Consider the following 18,342-nt stretch of genomic DNA (forward strand, 5'->3'; position numbering starts at 1 on the left):
TCGCTCTCTTCTCCCATGCAGCAAGCAATTGGGTAAGAGGAGTTGGCTCAAGCTAACCAGCAGAGGTTTACATTGGATATTAGGAAAAATTCCTTCACTGAGAGGGTGGCGGTCAAGCATTGCAACAGGCTGCCCAGGAAAATGAAATAACTATCAGTGGAAGAGTTAAAAAACATGTAGATATGGTGCCTAGAGACATGGTTTAGTGTTAAGTTAATGGTTGTACTCAATGGTCTTTACCTTACTTAGAGGTCTTTTCCAACCATAATGATTCTATCAGGATTGCTTCTAGAGATTGCTCAAATGGCTCAGTATCCTCAGCTCAGTCTACAAAAATTTTTAATCATGATTCATATTCCAGCTGTACTTGTACTTTTCCTTAAACTCTACATCAGTTTACTAAGGCTCTATTAGATAGTTCTATCACATGACAATTAAATAATATTAGTCTGATGATTTACATAGAAAGCTAAGTCATTAATTCAGTGTTGTAATATTTTCGAATTATAAAATAACTTATTTCTATCTTTCTATGTAAAATTGGAAAAGAAAACTTTTCTCAAATTGTGAACACTCAGGAAAGCTGAGAGGCAGCTGTATATAAAGGTCTCAGAGTTCTGTTTAAAGAGGCTTGAAAGGCTTAGACTTTAAAACTATGAGTGCTGACTACTTTGTTCCTGCTGTAACCATACTACTGTTCTTCACTCAAAACACTGCATTTAGGTCCCATTTACTCACCCAAAAATGCTATCACTCACTGCCATCTAGTGTTAATGGCACAGACTGCCAGGAATTTAAAATTGCTATTATTACATTTTTCAAGTTTGGCCTTATCCTGAGAACCTGGCCATTTTTTTACTGACAGAGGGAGCTGCAGACGCACAGCAGTGCAGAAAACCTGCACATTTTTTTCACAGGAAAAAAATGATCTGACTTTAGGAGCCACAACAATTTCAGAGACTATAGATACATTTTTACTTTTTCTGCTGACTCTGCTTACATGTTCTCTTCCTGTTTCACTGCTTCACAACAGGCCTGCCCTGGAGCAGAGCTGCTCCTCCAACAGCCTCCTCCTTTCTCTGTTTTACCTGGCAAGGATTTCAAGTCTCAAAGCTGGGATAGAGCAGTTGGGTGAGAAAGAATTTTGCCTACTGAACATCTGTGGCAATTTTAAGGCACAAGTCACATTAATTTAATTAACAGTGCAGCTTCCAGCGTTTTCTGAAGACTGGATAAGTTCTGTACAGTGAGAATTACCTCCTAGTGAGTATTTTTTAAATAAACAGGAATCATAATTGGGTTTTGCGAGAAGAATTAATGTATACTAAGTTCTTAAAGAAAATGTCTGAATTCAAAAGCAGACCACACAGCCTTACAACCATGCATAGTCATAATTAGTTTATTAGCACTGGTTTTGAAACAAATATATTCAGGTACTTAAACACATTTTAATTAATGTTTACTAAATTTAATATATCACCATATATTACATAATGCACTGAATATTCAGTAAATGAATAATAAAACCAAAGTGCAGATAAAAGTAGCAAGATCAGTTTCAGGTTATCAGGAAGGCCAAAATCACATTAGCAGTATAAGGACAGCAAGCTGTAAATGTCTAATACTAAACATGTCATTCTATCATTGCTACAGGCATGCTAGTACAAATGATCCCACTGTGAACTGCTTCCACTTATCTAGAAAAAACACAGTTCTTCCCTAACATTACAACTTCATGATCCTTTATTTCCTACCTTTCAGGCCTGATCCTGCAGTCCCTACTCAGCAAAACTTCCAATGCACTCTGTCAGATTAGTTTTGTACTTTTTTTTAAGCTACACAAAGCCCATTGGCTCTCTCCAAACACCTGAATAATAAATGACTAGAATCTAATTTCTAAAAATTTAGAAATTCTAAAAATATTTGTAACAGGAAATAATGTAATTACATACAGACCTAAGTGTACTAGGGCCAAACCCAGGAACAGATCTAGACAGAAGCCAGGACAGCAAGGCTGGCCTCTGTTGAGTTAGGCACTTTCCTGATTAGCCAGTCACTTTTAGGATCACAGTTTTGGATGTAGACATCTCCAGTCTCTTTAAATACTGTTTTGAGCACCTGCATCCTGGTTTTGGATCTGGCCTTTTTTTATACTCGAGTACATGATGTATCACATTAACATTATGCAAAGACAATAAGAGAAGTGACCCTAAAGTAGAACAAAATGATAATACAACATGATATCATAGCCAAGTCTAGAAGAAGCTATTGTTCTTTTCTGTGCTTGGGTTAGGCACATTTGTTTTAACAGCTTTTAACACTGTATCCCATTTGCTATTCTTGTGCTCTAACTGCCTTTTCCTAAATTTGTGCTGAAATAAATCATTGCTGTCTTCGTCCTCAGCCTCTGAAACTATCTCCATTTTTTGGATAATCAGTTTAATGAGGTCATGTTGCTTTTCCAACAATGTTGATATATCTTTGAGCCTAAAAAGCAAACAAACAAATATGCATCAGGCTTTGTCATTTGATTTCGGTCATTAAAATTACAGATGCAAAAATTGACAGTACTTCACCCTTCTGACAGTACTTAACTAAACCCTTCTGCTAACAAAGACTATTATTTAGAATACATTTAATTCTTTAAGCTGAAGTACTTCTCCATGTTACAGGAAATAGGATTAAAGAACAAATTTCTGGTTCTTGTGAAAATTAACTTAATATATAGTTAAGATAGAAGCAACTTCACTCTTAAAATAAAGTTGTTGACTGCTCTATCAAAAGTTTTCCTATTAACCTATTTCATTGTCTGGTAAGAAAAAGGCCAGCAACCAAAAACATTAGGTGTATGTAATTCACAACCACTTTTACAGCATATGAGAAATACTGATGAGTCACTTACTGACCTTTTTCAAAGTGCTATCCAAAGAGCAATTGATGCAATGAAGTAGTTAAACTAAGTTAACATCACACATACAGAACACAGTATCTGTTATCTTTAAGGAAACAGAGAAATAAATGGAAATTGTGACTAGAAACTGTCCTTATAAAACTACCAAAGAGGCATTTTGAAAATCTACTTTTCTGAATGTCTAGACTCACAAAATTACAACAAGAAATCTGGTGTGACTGAAAAGGTTCTTTGTGAAGAACAATTGAGGGGCTTTAGATATAGTTAGGTTTTTTGTTGTTTTTTTTTGTTGTTTTTTTTTTTTTTAACAAGAAATGGTAATACATCTTAAAATATGTGAAAATCACAAGTAATAAAATGCAAAGCAAAAGAAAACCCTGCCCCAAACCAAAATGCAAAAATACATACACCCAGAACTGACACTAGCTTCAGAAGTAACTGAACTCAGTTTTGAACTCTGATAAAAACACACTGGTAACGTAGTAAGAGCTTTCAGTCAATATTTTCAGAGTACTAAATATGACTTTCCATAATGATAAGGTCACAAGTTATTCTATTGCAAATAATTTTATAAAGTTATTGTTTTCTTCCTTCTCTGTAGGGAAAAAAATCCCAACCAAGGAAGAGTCTGTTTTATGCTGTTTTATATTATAATGATGTAGTATGTATCTGAAGAAAGTCCATGATTTGCCTATATCTGTAGGGTGTAGTCTCACCATGCTTCAACTCTCGATGAGTCTTTCATGCAAAAAAAAATAGTCAATCTGATTCTGTGCAGGCAGACAAAAATTTGGTAGATTTAAAAAAAAGGGAACAGAAAAAAATGGAGAGAAAACAAGTCAGGGGAAAGGGAGACTGAGTGAGAATATATTTTTCTAGTTGTACATTCACAGAAAACTTTTTTGAAACCATTCTTATGGATATGTTGGTATTACAAGTAAATCAAGAAAGTACAAAGAATTCCTTCCAAGGCTTTGGGAAACATGCTTTGTTCAAGAGAGAATCAATACCAATCAGTTTTTGGGGAAACAATCTGAATCTGATTTACCCAGTAAAAAGTCAGTAACAGATTGTGTATACTTGCAAATCAACTGGAATTACATCACTTGGGAGTTCTGAATAACCCTTGAAAACTTCCATTTGCAACTCTCTAAAATGAAAATCCATCTTCTCCATTACTTCAGATTACTTTAATGAGCAACAAGCTGCGCTGGTTTGGGCTGGGGACACAGAATTTTACTTTTTAGATACAGTATGGAGCTTTAAAATACCTTTAAAAATAGGAGTATATTTGTAATATTGGTTCTACTTATTTTTACAACTGTAAAATATCACAAAAATACCTGTATTTCTGCTTCAGAACTTCCAACTCTAGTGTAGTATCAGGGCTCTGTGCATACGTGGTAGAGTCCTCACACCCAAAGCAATACTGGAACACGCTCTAAACGAAACATGGAACCAAACTTAAATAGATCCTATAGTCTGACAACAGAATAAATATGTGAACAGATTAAATATGTGAACATTGTTCACACAGTGTAAACATTGAAAATATTTTCTGTTATGATGTTATTTGCTTATATATTAAAACGTTTGTTTTATAAGAAAATTCAGTCTATCAACAACAGCTCAAATGAAAGAAGAAAAGCCAAAAGGGAGTAATTCTAGTTTTTATCTGAACATCTTTTGTAGCTTGACTTACTTAATAAAGTTACAGTGCACTGAGTACTCAAACACTAATTTTATCTGAATACAGCTGCACTCAAACTGATTTATCATTTTCACTGACTTTAGTCAAGGTCTAATCACAATTCCCTTGATGTCAGTTAAAAACACAATGTCCTTAGCAATGTGTGTACAAATTCAATCACCTCCCCTTTTGGTAAGAATCCTTCTATCTAATATTCACCATCTTACCATAAATCCACAGTATCTTGGCCTGTTGGGATATACAGTGATTGATTCCTGGTCCACCCGACTTAAGAACCAAAATGGCAGCTTCTTCTCTAAGTTGGTATGAAGATTAACCTAAATGTGGTTTTGCATTTAGAATGAGATATGTTGACTTAAGATAAATACACATTATATGTGAAAATAACCATCAAGCCATTATATTCAATTCACTAGTACTACCCCACACTGCAAACAGTGGTATAATATCTGAATGGTCCAGCCCAGACACTAAAAATACATTGTTATAACCAGTACTGAGTATCTTAGCAGAATTAATTTCTCCACACAGATGTGCACTCTTTTTACTAATGAGAATTTAGTACAGCAGAATGAATTTGGTATCCTTTTGATTTTTGTGTACCTTCTTTCCACTGCTTAGGTTCTCTACTAAAAGAAAACTGCAATTTCAGGCTTTGCAGTAACTGATTTTGAGATTCTGGTTTTGGAAAAACTCAGAATTGCTTGAACTGGTGGTTGAAAAATTCCTTAAATATGCAATTGCTTATACACTTCCTTGGCAATGACTCATATGAGTGAAAATGAGATTCAGGATAAGATGCCATGTTCACCAATTTGCTTTACAGATTTCCTAAGATAGTTGGGAATGTGATGACAAATCAACGAATTATCTAAAAGGTGTTCTAGCAATGATATGTACTTCCAGCATTGGATGCTTTCATTGTCTGTTACTCACCTGCATTGCAATCCTTTTGAGTGCAGCATATTTTTGTACTTCAGCAATGTCACCAACAGCCAAACCAATCTAGAAGAAAGAGAAATAGTTCATGATCTACTTTTTCATAGTCTGTGATTTCAAGTGTATTTCTCATTTACACTGAAAAAAGAAAATATTCTAGAGAGTTAAATTATTTTTTCACTTGAATTTGGAAATATTTTTTGTATATTTGTAAAATATGTATCAATAAATGTAGAGAGTGTTTTTACTGACAACACTCTGTTGGTAAGGCACTGAAGTGCTACTTTTGCCAAGAATAACATCCCTTCTTTTACATTCTTCATTGCTGCTGGAATATTAAGAAACCAAGATATTGATCTCTTGATTAAGTAGAATCATGGCTGCAATAAACAAGTTTAAAAAGCACGAGGTTTTTGACTTTTATTGCCCAGCTCAAGTGAAAATGTGATTTCCTAAATAAAAATTATATTCAATGGAACATGTCTGAAGATATATTACATATTTTCTCCCCTTTCCACCATTATTGTGTTTTCTGATTCTTAACTTTCAGGTCAGGTTTGTTAGTTAGTTCTATCACTACTTCTGATTGCTGTTTTGTGTGCAGTGGAGATTTGAATTTGGGCTTTTTGGGCTTTATTTTTATAATTTAAATTATTGTTAGTGTTAGGTTATGATACAACAAGAGATTGAACAAAAATCATTGTTCCTCAATTTTCTTTATCAAGACCTCAGAATAATACATTGCAGCTCCAATTGAAATCCCATCAAAGTTATTACCTAAATATATACAAAATCCTCCTGCAGGAGTGAGGTGTGGGAAAATAGATGGGAAAACACTGGATGGAAAACAAGTGCAGAGAGCGGGGACATTTTAATATGTTACTGAAAATATCTGTTAAATAATGAGTGGCTGTCACTTACTGAAGTAATTCTATACACTAGAACTGTTTAATTGTTTAAAAGTGTTTAACCACTTTTGTATATTAATAAATAACTTATACTTACTAGTAAGTTCATAAGAAGGATTGGAATAAGCAAGGTAAATATAATGAGAACTGTGTAGCTCAGGAATGGATATGGCAATTCACTGCTTAGTAAAGGATCCAGGAATGCATCATGGTAATTAATGTCTCCCAGCATCATTGCAAATGTCTTCATTACAGAAAGCAGAGGTGTGCTGTAGGTTTGCTGCAAAAAGAAACATCAAAATAAAGAAAAAACCCAACTGATGAAATTTGTAAATAAAGTCTTGAGATGCTTTAGCCAAAGATAATATTTATAATGATAAAAACTTAACTAGAGTATTGAACTAACCTGTGAACCCAAAAGGACAAAGAAACTCAGCCCAAAGGCCAGTATCAGGAAAAAGAAAACCACAGCAATCCGAATCAAAGTCCTCAAAATTTCCCAGAACATCACAACGTAGATTCCATAGTTCTCAAATCTAGGCAATAAGTGAACAAAAAAGTCATAGAATCAGTCATAGAATCACTTAATTTGGAAAAGACTTCTAAGATAATCAACTCCAACCATTAATCTAGCACTACCAAGTCTACCCCTAAACCATTAAATACTGAAGTTTGAGTCCCTTTCAGTTATTTCTGTAAGGCAGTAAGTAACACTGGTTTTCTTCTGTGGAAAGTATCTCTGAGAGATACTGTGATGGTAACAAACCTGCTCTACTTTCACATCCAAAAGAATGCAAGTGATCCTACACATAGCAACTCTGAACTGCATAATCTTACATTTTAATGCACAAGCACAATTTTCAAGATAGTATTTTTCATGGATGACATTTATTCTCTCCATAGGCATAGGCAGTATTGTACCACTGCTGCATTCAGAATAAAAACATAAGCAAGCTATGCAACTTTTTTCTGCTTCTCAGAACAAAGTAGCAACCAGAACAAGGGACAACTGGCACCATAATCTATGCAGCAGCCACATGCCTGATTTAAAAGATTGCACTTTTTACAAGATGTGAAACATTATGTAGTTTTAGTGTAATACAAAGAGAGGAAAACAAGCAAACAAAAAGAAACACACTGCTCAGGAAGAGAAGGAGAATAGCATAATTTTAAGACACCTGTGTTTCGAACAACAATCTGTTGTTGGCAGGCCTCTCCTATTCTTGGTTAACACAAAAACAAAATATCAAAACAGGAATTACCATAAAGCAGATTAAATTATTTTTCTTTCAAACATAAACTTGTGAATTTATGTCCTCTCTCAAATCCAGGGACCAAGAGATTTTTTAAGCTCACAGTAGTAACTGTGAAAATCCCTGTAGGTATCTTTCACTCTGAAACATTATGTGCAAGATTGAAAAGGTCAAGCTGGAAATAGAGCAAACCCAATCTTCTCGTACTTATAAGGCATTTATTAGGCAAAATACAGCTGAAGTCAATGGAATCACAGCTTGCTTTGGGAAAAGAGCCTGAATGAGTTGGAAAAATTATGTGTAGAGTTCTACTACAACACATTTGAAATAACAGTCAGGCCAGGAAGGAATTTCATCCAACAGCAGGAGAAAAGCTGTGCAATCATCTGTTTACTTTTTCCTGTTTAGGCTCAACCCCCATTTTGCCTGGAGCAGACAGGACACACCCATTCATTGGTCACCTGAGATCAGACACGGGGCTGGGGGAGTGGGGACGAGGTTTGCAGCAGAGGCAAGACCATAAAGGTCCTCTCTCTGACATTAACTCTGCTCACAAACTGTGTCCTTAAACATCCCTACCACAGTAAAACAACCCTGAAATTAATCAGCAAATGTTGTGTTTGTCTGTCTGCAAGACTTCATGGCGATGATTAGTGCATATATACAATAATTGTATTGAATTTATTTGAATTGAATTAGAAAAACATTTATGCAGTGTTACCACATGCAGTCCTGCTCAGACACAAATGTGTGTAATTTATTAGTCTTAAGCACTACACCCACACTATTTTTTTCCTCCACCCAGATCTCCTGCAGTTCATAACTCTTGGACACTATTGTACCAGTGACAAGATTTAAGATAATTAAGGGCAATAAACAGACATGATGTCAACTCAAGAAATTTACAATTCCATCAATTGCAGTTCTTTTACAGGACACTACGGCATAAAGTCAGACATGTCATTTAATATGGGAAATGATAAAGGAATTTACCTTCTCCCGGGTATTACTCATAAAACCTGACTTCCTTATGCCATTCATAATTCTTATCCTTCTGGGTTCTTTTAAAGTCAAAGTCTATACAGTTAGTGAAAGATGATTTTAAAAACTATAAAATTCAGCATGACTGTGCTTAATTAACATTAAAATTGTTATTTCTATAGTTGCTATAACATATGTTGTGATGCTCTACATGAAAAACACTGAAAATGACTCTACAGTTCATCAGAGATAAAAAATTCCTATGGTCCTAATCTGGAAACTTCTATAGTTTCAAAAAAATAAAAATACAAAATAGGTCTCTCAACTTTGATCTGTCACAATTTAGGAGATGTAAAACATCTGAAAATATTAAAATATTTTATTGGAAAGCCTGTAAAAATTTTTACCGTTGAAGATAAAGCAAGAAGTTCATCCAAGACAAGTACACAGCAATTGCTCCACATTCCCACTGCAAATGAGCTGGCGTATTAATAAATAAAGAAGACACAAAAATTATGCTTGTAGTATAAATGGTCCAGTCCAGTAGATTGGAGTAATCCAACAAATATTTCAATTTCTAGGATTTAAGAGAGAAAGGTTAATATTTACAAGTCATCCATCATTAAAACACTGAGTTCAATACACTATGTAAATTCACTATTTAAAATCAGTTTTAATCATTATATATATAATTTAAAAAGTATAACTTGACATTTGACTTCTAATCAGAAAAAAAACAGATTCATTCCAATATCATACAAACTGCCATGCAAGTACACTGTCTGATTAATGTTATTTCTCTCTGTACTAACCTGCTGAATCAGCTGAAATATTTCTTTGCAGATGCCCAGTAAACTCATAATTAAAACTAAACACATACACACCCTTGTGAAGTATGAGTCCTGCAATAAAAATCAGAGCACAAAAGAAATTAAAAATTATTAAATTAAATTATTATTTGGTTTAATAATTAATAATTATTAATTATAATTATTAAATTATTAAATTAGAAAATATTAAAGGAATGTTCATTTGATCTCTACCTATTATATATACATTATATTGCCTGTTAGCTTTAATCATATACTTATTACTATCTATATTCTGTTTAATTAATATGTATTGTGAAATCCATGTTCTGGGTTGAGCTGTATATGTGATCTCATCATTTTTTCTTACATCAGGATATCTTCAGGAACCTTTGATATCCCTTGAGTTTACTTTATTTCATATTTCTACTAGCATATGCTTTCTGAGTTCCTGTTTCAGTTCTATGCTTTTTCTCTCATAAGAATATTTTTTCTTCAATATGAAAAAAAAATTATTCACTTCAGAGAAAAATCTGAAGTAACCATGTACCAAATATAAATTTCTCAGAAAAAAATAAGAAATGAGAACTGAAAATTATCTAAACTGAAAATTATCTGTCAGCAGAGGTTGCTGCTGAATGCTTAGAAATATATACTTCGATTTTACTCCATAGAATTGCTAGATCATAAATTAATCTAGACATTATTTAAGTAATCGTACCTTTTTGCTGTAAAAATCCTAAACAGATTGTAACTACTAATAAAGGTACCTCATATTCTAATGGTCTTGCTTCATAGAGCTCTGTTCCATTCAAAGGTCTTCCTGGTTGTATGTGAGTGACCAGAAGAGTCAGTGGGATGAGACCAAGAGAATATATGCCTAAATTCATTAAATGTGCTCGAAACCCATAGGCCATCCTTGAAAGTGAGAACGTTAAAGTTACAACACTTCGAATTTAGAAGAGCATGCATTCAAATTTAACAGTCAATAACAAATATAACAGTCTTCAAGATAAGGAAATAAACATTTCTTGAAATGTCCCTTTGTGATGAATGTGTTCATCACTTATGTGGACAAAAGTGTATTTGCCACTCTGAAATAATGTTCCTTTCACTTTTACTTGGCAACCTTATTATATATTTTATAACAAAGAGTAAACAAAGATAGTAGCTGCCTTTGTTGTAAATATTAAAAAAAAATTACTAAATACTAAGTGGTACTTTATGGAAAAGACATTTGCCCAGTCAGCTCTATAAACATGCACATTTTAATAAACAACTTTCAGGCAAAATAATCTTTATCTTGACATGCAGTATTATATTTTATATCCACTAAAATAGACCAACCATTTCATAAGCAAATATTCTTTACACACAGGATGACTGAGTAGCTCCATGCGATTATGGCGCACCATGGCCTGCAAAACACAAATACAGAAGGGTCAAACTCAATTCATCTAGGCCAGCAAAGTGCTTACAAAACTGGCTAGGTCACCTTTTTTACCTGATTTTTAGCCCAATGAAAACTAAAATGTGTGTAAGATATTGCAAAGTTCTTTTGATTAAGCACTCTGGCCCAAACCCATCCCTATCTTGCCCTCTCTGCCTGCTAAGGCATTCAGCTTCTCTGCTGGGGCTCCGTTAGTCTCTTTCAAGCTTCAAAAATTATACAGCCTATTTTCAACTACACCTGTGAGACCAAGTTTTACATTTAATGAGAAAAATATTTATTTATTTATTTATTTATTATTAGACTGTATAACAACCAATTGCCAATAGGAATTCCAAAAAGTAAATATATTAAGCCAGAAAGTTTGTTATATAGACATTTTCTGACAAAGAATGAGAGAACAGATTGGCAATGCAAAAAACTAGCAAATTTGTTTCATATTATAAATATTTTGCAATTACCATATGAAACAAATCAGTCTGTCAGGTTTTTTAGTGCCTTACATTCCAGTGCATGTCACTACAATGACTGGAGTGTGGTTTTCTTTGATGTACTACCTGCACATACAGCACAATATCTTGAGCATTCACAGTTTTATCTAAACTTAAAGAAATTTTATTTATTACTTAGAACCTAATTTCAATATACTTTTAATATACAGAGTTACAGGCTTTGGAGAAGAAATATTATGATGAAAAATTCAAGCCTCTTCATTTTATCTAAACCAAGACAGCAGGCAATGATGTCAGAGTAAAACTTACATTTAAAGTGGTAAGTGGTTCATAGAAAATATCTTCACCATCCTTTACTTTCTTGTTAAGTGTCAAGGGACACTGAAGATATCTGAAGTTGTATTCAATCTATATAATACACCAGAAGTTAAATATAATGCAAATGATTATCTCAGTCTTAGATAATGTTCTTAATACAAAAAGCCTGTCTTTTAGAGAGCATATTGTGTCAAGGTAGTCAGAATCAAGATGTATATCATTGTTAGCTGAACACATGCCATCAAGATACACATCTGTGACTGCAAGGTGTTTAAATGAACAGCCATTTTGAATTTTAAAATAAAAAGTGCACATTTCTTGCTAAAATGTTACAATTAAGAAAGGTCATTTTCATAGCCATGATTTTTTTTAATGACAACTTTAAAGAAAAGCCTGTCTTTACAAGTTATATGGCTTTGATAATACAATATAAAGAAAATGCAAAGTAGCAAAAAATTTGCAAGTTTTCTGTTAATGATGTGGACACAATCCAATATAATCATTGATAAGGTGGTTTTCAATATGGTTTCAAAGGTAACATAACTAGAGAACATTCATGTCTCCCTGGCATTAAAAGCAATCTACTGCTTAAGATTTTGGGACAAGTATTTACAAAACAAAGAAACATGTTGAACTCTAAATCATGGATGACAATTGCACTACTTATTATAAACATACTTTCAATATTCATAAATAGATATTGCATGTCTTCTCTCACTGCTATTTTGAAATACCCATAACCTCTGATACCCAGCTTGATTGAAAAAATTATCACAGCAAAGATAGATTATGGATTGTAGAAGTTTAATGTCACACTTATTAAAATATATAAGCATGAAGATTACAGAAACTGAACTTCAAACTATTTACAGTCCAAGGGATAAAATCTGTCTTCTATGGTCTGTGTTTAGATCTGAGATTAATCTACAACAGTACCTTATATATATATGAGCTTGACATGTTCATTAAAATATATGTGTTTTGTACTATCCCAGACTTCTTCTACTTACATAGAAGTCTCGACTTGTCTTCTCCTCTGAAGACTCAATTATGCAGTTGTCCAACACCAGCTTTGCAGAGGAACAGAAAAGTAAATTAAGGTAAAATAGGCAATATTCAACAGAAAGAATATGTTTAGACCAGAAGAAAATGACTGTCAAATACAACGATCAGCTAACAGAAGTGATGACTCAGTCAGATTTTATGATGTATGCTTTGAAGACGTAAAATTTCAGAGTTCTCATGTATGAGTTAAATGTAAATGCAGTTTACAAGGCTATATGCCAGTTTACCAGTATGAAGTGTGAATAGTTTATGAATACCTATGTATTAATCACATATCCTCCGAACAGATAGAGACATAGTTCTCCCAAGATTTTAGAAGCTGTGGGAAAATTAGAGGAAAGAATTCAAACAACTATTATCTCTCTTTCTGTAACCACTGTTTATAGATTTAGCTCTCCAGAGTGTGCCATCCATAGTTCACCAATAATGTGAGAGAAGATTCCTAAAAGCCAGTCAGGTCTTAGGTCCACCATTGTTTCTATAAGAACTACAGATTTTTAATAATAAAGTGCCTTTTCATGCCTTCTGATGATAGAGTCTCTGCAACACCTTTGCCTGTCCCCAATAACCCCTCAGTGATATATGTATGCACCACTTGGTATTTTAATTAAAAATCATTTCTGCTGTGTCATTTAGCAGTTAGCTAAGAGAATGAAAATATCTCAGATGATTTTGAACCCAATTCACTTACGACTCTCATTCCATCTATACATAATTTTTATGTTACTTTTATAAATCCATTGATTTCAGGAAGCTAGGAACTTTTCTAATACAGAACTTAAACTGGACAAACTATCACTAAAATACTATGAAATAATTTTGTGAACTTATTTCTATTTTATAATAATACGTATTAGAGAGCACAGCAAGCAGAAGAATGAATGCAGTACAACAAAGGCTATTTTGTGAAGTCATTTCTTTAACATGTGTAGAAAACTTACTTTAAATGAATCGGGAAGATACTCAACCATTTCCAGCAAAGGACACTTATTGGCACTGGAAGAATGAGAGAAAGTCACAACAGCTTCTTCCCATCTGCAAAAAATTATTTCAGATAATAGAAAATTAATTAATTAAATCTGCTTTAAATTAACTACTTTTAGATTATTTGAGTTTCATTTAAGATATTGAAAAGCATAATATATAATGTGCTAATCTTATGCACTATTAAATGGAAACGAAGCTGTCTGGGGAGTAGTTGAGTAATATTCTGGACACTTCTGTAAGAATGATTCATGTTAAATTCTGTTATCAATTAAACAGAAATGTTTCAATTATGCTAAGACCTCCTAAAAAAATATGAAACTGGAACGAACTTTGGAATCTTGGGTTACAAAATTACACGAATAATAATAAATACAGTGAAATCCTGTCAGTATTTCTGTAACTCTTACCAAAAGATGTCATCATTAGGCAATGGTGCATTGCTTTTTCCAAAAGTGGGGCTTCCCTATGCCTTAACCTAAAATATTCTAAACTGCAGTTGAAATGCTACATTTTAAAATATTTGCAACATTAAAAAGCATGATTTTAAATTAAATCTCTTGAATGATTTCCGTTGTATTCACATCTTTATTAATATTTTATAGGCATTAAAGCATTATGTGAAAGGTCAAAATTATTTCTGATGGCTTCTACATGTCTTTTACACACAGAATCCAAATACTCAATGTAATATGAAAAGCAACTTGCCATATATCTGATGTCCATTACAATTATGCCATTTTTTATTTGTGCTGATTAGAACAGAACATAACCTCTGGAATTGTAAAATAAGTACTCCGTTTTACTTATTAAACAACAGTTTTTCAGAACTTAATCTCATTTAAGAAAATGAAAACAAAACACAAGGGCAAAAAAATTCAAGAAGCATTTTCTCTATGCTTTACCTTTTGTGCAAAATGACAGCAGACACCACATCTTTTCTCCTATTGTGTATTGCTTCATGGAAAAAAGAAGCTACTGCTTTGTTGAACAGAATTTTTGCACCATAGTCAAGAAGTAACCTCACTGCTTTTGCATGTCCTTCTCGTGCAGCCAAGTGCAAAGCTGTGTTCTGTGCAGACAAGCAGTACATGAGTAATTTTAAAAAAGCACATTTCAATGCTGTCCCACATTGAAAAGCCACATGCTTTTCTCAGCTGCAAGTCTCGAATGCTTTCACTAGCAACACAAAACACTGGAATATTGTCAGATTCTGACAGAGATTACAGACATGTTCTTTATGTCTACAGCTACACTAGGGCAAAATCTGAAGAGGAAACTCACTATAGGTAAGATCATTAATATCTTTTAGTTTTGTAATTAATGAACTTCAAGTCACAAAGAGGTAAAAAATCATGGCATCTACAGACACAGAACACCTTATTTGATAATCAACAAGAGAAGCATCCAGTCATATCCAGATGTGTTCATACAAAAAAAATCTGCAAGAAAATTTGAGAGTGCAATTTTGTACTTTTTCTTTTCAATATTTTTTTCTTTAGATTTTTTGTAAAAGTAAAGGAATCAGTGGTTTAGGAATAAAGATACACTAAAACTGACATTTGAGAGTCTTCTGAGCACAGAATCTGCACACAGATTTTTCCAATTGAAATTAAGGACTTCTCATGAATTGAAGTTAAGGCTTCTCATAAATTTATAATCAAGATTTGTTTCTAATCTAGTACTTTAAACATTTTCAACACCAGTTCTCAGAGAAATTCGCAACAGCTTCTGTGCTGGGAATTAAACAGTTCTTTAAAATGGTCACCCTGTATTTCTGACGGGACAGGTTCATACAAGAGGCCTTCAATCCTTGAAAGGGATTCTGTCTTGACCTAAAACACACTACATCTGTCCAATCTCCAGAGCAAGACAGGTGCTGTTTTTGTTGGACATCACTGTGCAGTGGATTTCGAACAACATGTTAATGAGCTATAGTTGATACCAGATTTTTTCGCATCTGTGTAAATTCTTTAAATTTGCATTAGCAGTGTTTGTACTACATTGCTAAAATATGCTTGCATTGTATAGGGGGCAAGAGGAACATGTCTAATACATTCAGTGTTTCATGTCTTCTATTAGAATATTTGAATCTTTTTTATCTCCTGCTTAAAAGAATTGGATAAAAATTTCAGCAATCATATATTTATCCAAGAAATCTTTTATCACTGAGTCTGCCACAGGAAATAAAATATTACGCATGTAATGCACAGTGGAAAACTACCAATAGCCTAGCCCTGACATTTCTTCTAGAAGTAACAGCAGACAAGAAACAAATAATGTTAACACATACCCCTTCTTCATCCACTCTGTCTGTACACTTCACATTAGTATCCAAAATTATCTGCATTGTGCGAGTGTATCCTCCAAAGGCAGCATGGTGCAGGGCTGTCCAGCCTTTATAATCACTTACATGCAATGGTATAAAATTAGAAATTATAAATAAAAAAGCTTTTTATAAATTTAAAGTGAATGTAAATGCCTGTTCCTTTGATTCCGACCTCTTTTCTTTGGCATGACTGTTGCAGAGATGTCCATACATTCTGTCAAATATTATGTGATGATCAATGCACCACTCAGAAGCAGAAGGTTCAACTCAATAATAGTACTTAGATCTCTCCCTTTTCATCTGTTTCTGAGATCTGAGGCTCTTTGACCTGAAGGCAGAACTTAACAGTGCAAGGCAGAACGCCTGTGAACTAAGAAACCCTTCTCAAGCCTGTGAGTGAAGCTGAAATGATTGTAACATTTCCAAACCGATTGTTTTTTTCACATGAAAATGTTCAATAATCTTCTCTCAGCTGGATTTAGAGAAACCTCAGTTCCCCTAGCACTAGAAGCCTTGGTTTTACAGCTAGCTAGTCTCTGACTTACAAGTATTTTATAACCATACTCTTATACTGTATGTTTGTATTTGCCTATATGAATATAATAATTATTTTAATATACTGTACTTATATTTATATTGCATTAACTTCCCAGCAGATGAACATAAAACATAGGGGGATAGGGGTTTTTTTGACTTAATGAATGAAAATCTGTATACTTACCAGAGGAAGAGAGCCCCTCTCTTCAGAAGAAACTGAACTACCTTCTCATGACCATTCTGGGCTGCCAAGTGAAGGGGAGTCATTCCCTTCTTATCACCTTCATTCAAAAGTCTTGTGTCTTTCATGTCTCTGATAAGTCGTTGACAAGTATTGATGCGCCCATAGCTTTGCAAGATGCACAGAAATTAATGCACAGAAATTAATGCACAGAAATTAATGTCAGAGACACAGGGATGAAAGGCAAGACATGGATTCCATGGCCTGGACTGTGCTACTAACCTGGCAGCAAAGTGTAAGGGTGACTTCTTGTCCCTGCTCTTGGAGTAGATGGAAACGTTGAGGCTGAGTAAATTATTTACAGAGAGGGCCACACCTTGTCTGCATGCATAATGCAATGGAGTGCATCCTTCATTATCTTCATCCACTACAAGATTTTTAATATGCTCCATCTGTTATCCCCCAAGAGGTACCCAAAAACAAAAGCACAGAATTACATCTATATCTCTTCTGCTCCATAGTTTCTAATAGTTTGCAACAATAGCATTAATACTCTAAAGCAGTATCTAAAAATAAGAAATAAACTTAAAATAAAATTTAGGAACAAAGAGCACTGTTTTTATCTGCTGATTTTTGGGTCACAATTTTTTCAAATGACTACTCTTTAAAGAGCACAGGAGTTTACCATCCTGCATCCTCACTGCAACCCATTCACAGCACAATAAAAGAAATTCTTCTTTGCTGCCATTCCAATGCAATGCTCACTGCTGGCAGCAGAAGGCTTGTACCAAACCTAAAGGCAGTCTTATAGTCTATAGTCAGTAGCAAAACCTCTGACTGTCAAAACCCAGCAGTTCACTGTCTTACAGTGTTAATTTATTTCCCGTTTTTCATCTTCATTTCCCCATTTTCCTTGTCTAACACTATTCTACAACCTTTCTTAACACAACTAAAAAACTCCTCCCACCATCCTATCCACTTATTTCTCTGAATTATTGATATGATCAATAATCAGAAAGTCAATGCTGAAGGTTATCATCACTGTTTTGAAACAGATTCACTACATCTGCTGAAAAGGGAGGTTAAACCCATTCTGAATAACAATCAAAGGTGTTCACCGATTTCATCGCATGTTGTAAGATGAGTTATATTTGATTCACATTTAAAATGCTATTTCTGGAGCTCTGGAGGACAGCAAATATAAATTTTTCAGGCAAGCTTGGTCTCTATCAATATGATTGCTTCATTTCAACATAGCCAAATACAAATTTATGTTTGAAATATTTTAAAAAACCAAATCCAAGACTTCTTTATGGTCCAGTCCACAAAAAGCTCCTGCAGAATATGCTGCAAACGATTCATAAAGTTCTAGATCTTGAGTGATTATGAGCATGTCTCCTGGCGTTGCTGCATGCAAGCTGGGAAAATAGAAGTGAAAAGTTCTATATTTTATTGCCTACCTCTTGAGCTATTCAATCCCCCAACAGCAAAATAATTTATGGGATTATGTTATT

General features: G+C 33.8%; 1 protein-coding gene across 1 annotated transcript in view; it reads right to left on the reverse strand.

The window, feature by feature from the left end:
• Window positions 1–1,383: 1,383 nt before the first annotated feature.
• TRPA1 (transient receptor potential cation channel subfamily A member 1) overlaps window positions 1,384–18,342 on the reverse strand; it is a 32,067-nt gene continuing 15,108 nt past the window's right edge. The window contains 17 exon segments of the mRNA XM_066547154.1: window positions 1,384–2,487; window positions 4,255–4,352; window positions 4,829–4,939; window positions 5,559–5,627; window positions 6,567–6,749; window positions 6,876–7,005; window positions 9,111–9,280; window positions 9,516–9,605; window positions 10,283–10,430; window positions 10,860–10,930; window positions 11,724–11,822; window positions 12,743–12,802; window positions 13,739–13,832; window positions 14,687–14,853; window positions 16,075–16,189; window positions 16,832–16,996; window positions 17,111–17,280. Coding sequence (XP_066403251.1) covers window positions 2,256–2,487; window positions 4,255–4,352; window positions 4,829–4,939; window positions 5,559–5,627; window positions 6,567–6,749; window positions 6,876–7,005; window positions 9,111–9,280; window positions 9,516–9,605; window positions 10,283–10,430; window positions 10,860–10,930; window positions 11,724–11,822; window positions 12,743–12,802; window positions 13,739–13,832; window positions 14,687–14,853; window positions 16,075–16,189; window positions 16,832–16,996; window positions 17,111–17,280 — 2,172 coding nt within the window. The 3' untranslated portion in view covers window positions 1,384–2,255.

The sequence above is a fragment of the Molothrus aeneus genome, chromosome 1, assembly GCF_037042795.1.
Source record: "Molothrus aeneus isolate 106 chromosome 1, BPBGC_Maene_1.0, whole genome shotgun sequence".
NCBI classification, from domain to species: domain Eukaryota; kingdom Metazoa; phylum Chordata; class Aves; order Passeriformes; family Icteridae; genus Molothrus; species Molothrus aeneus.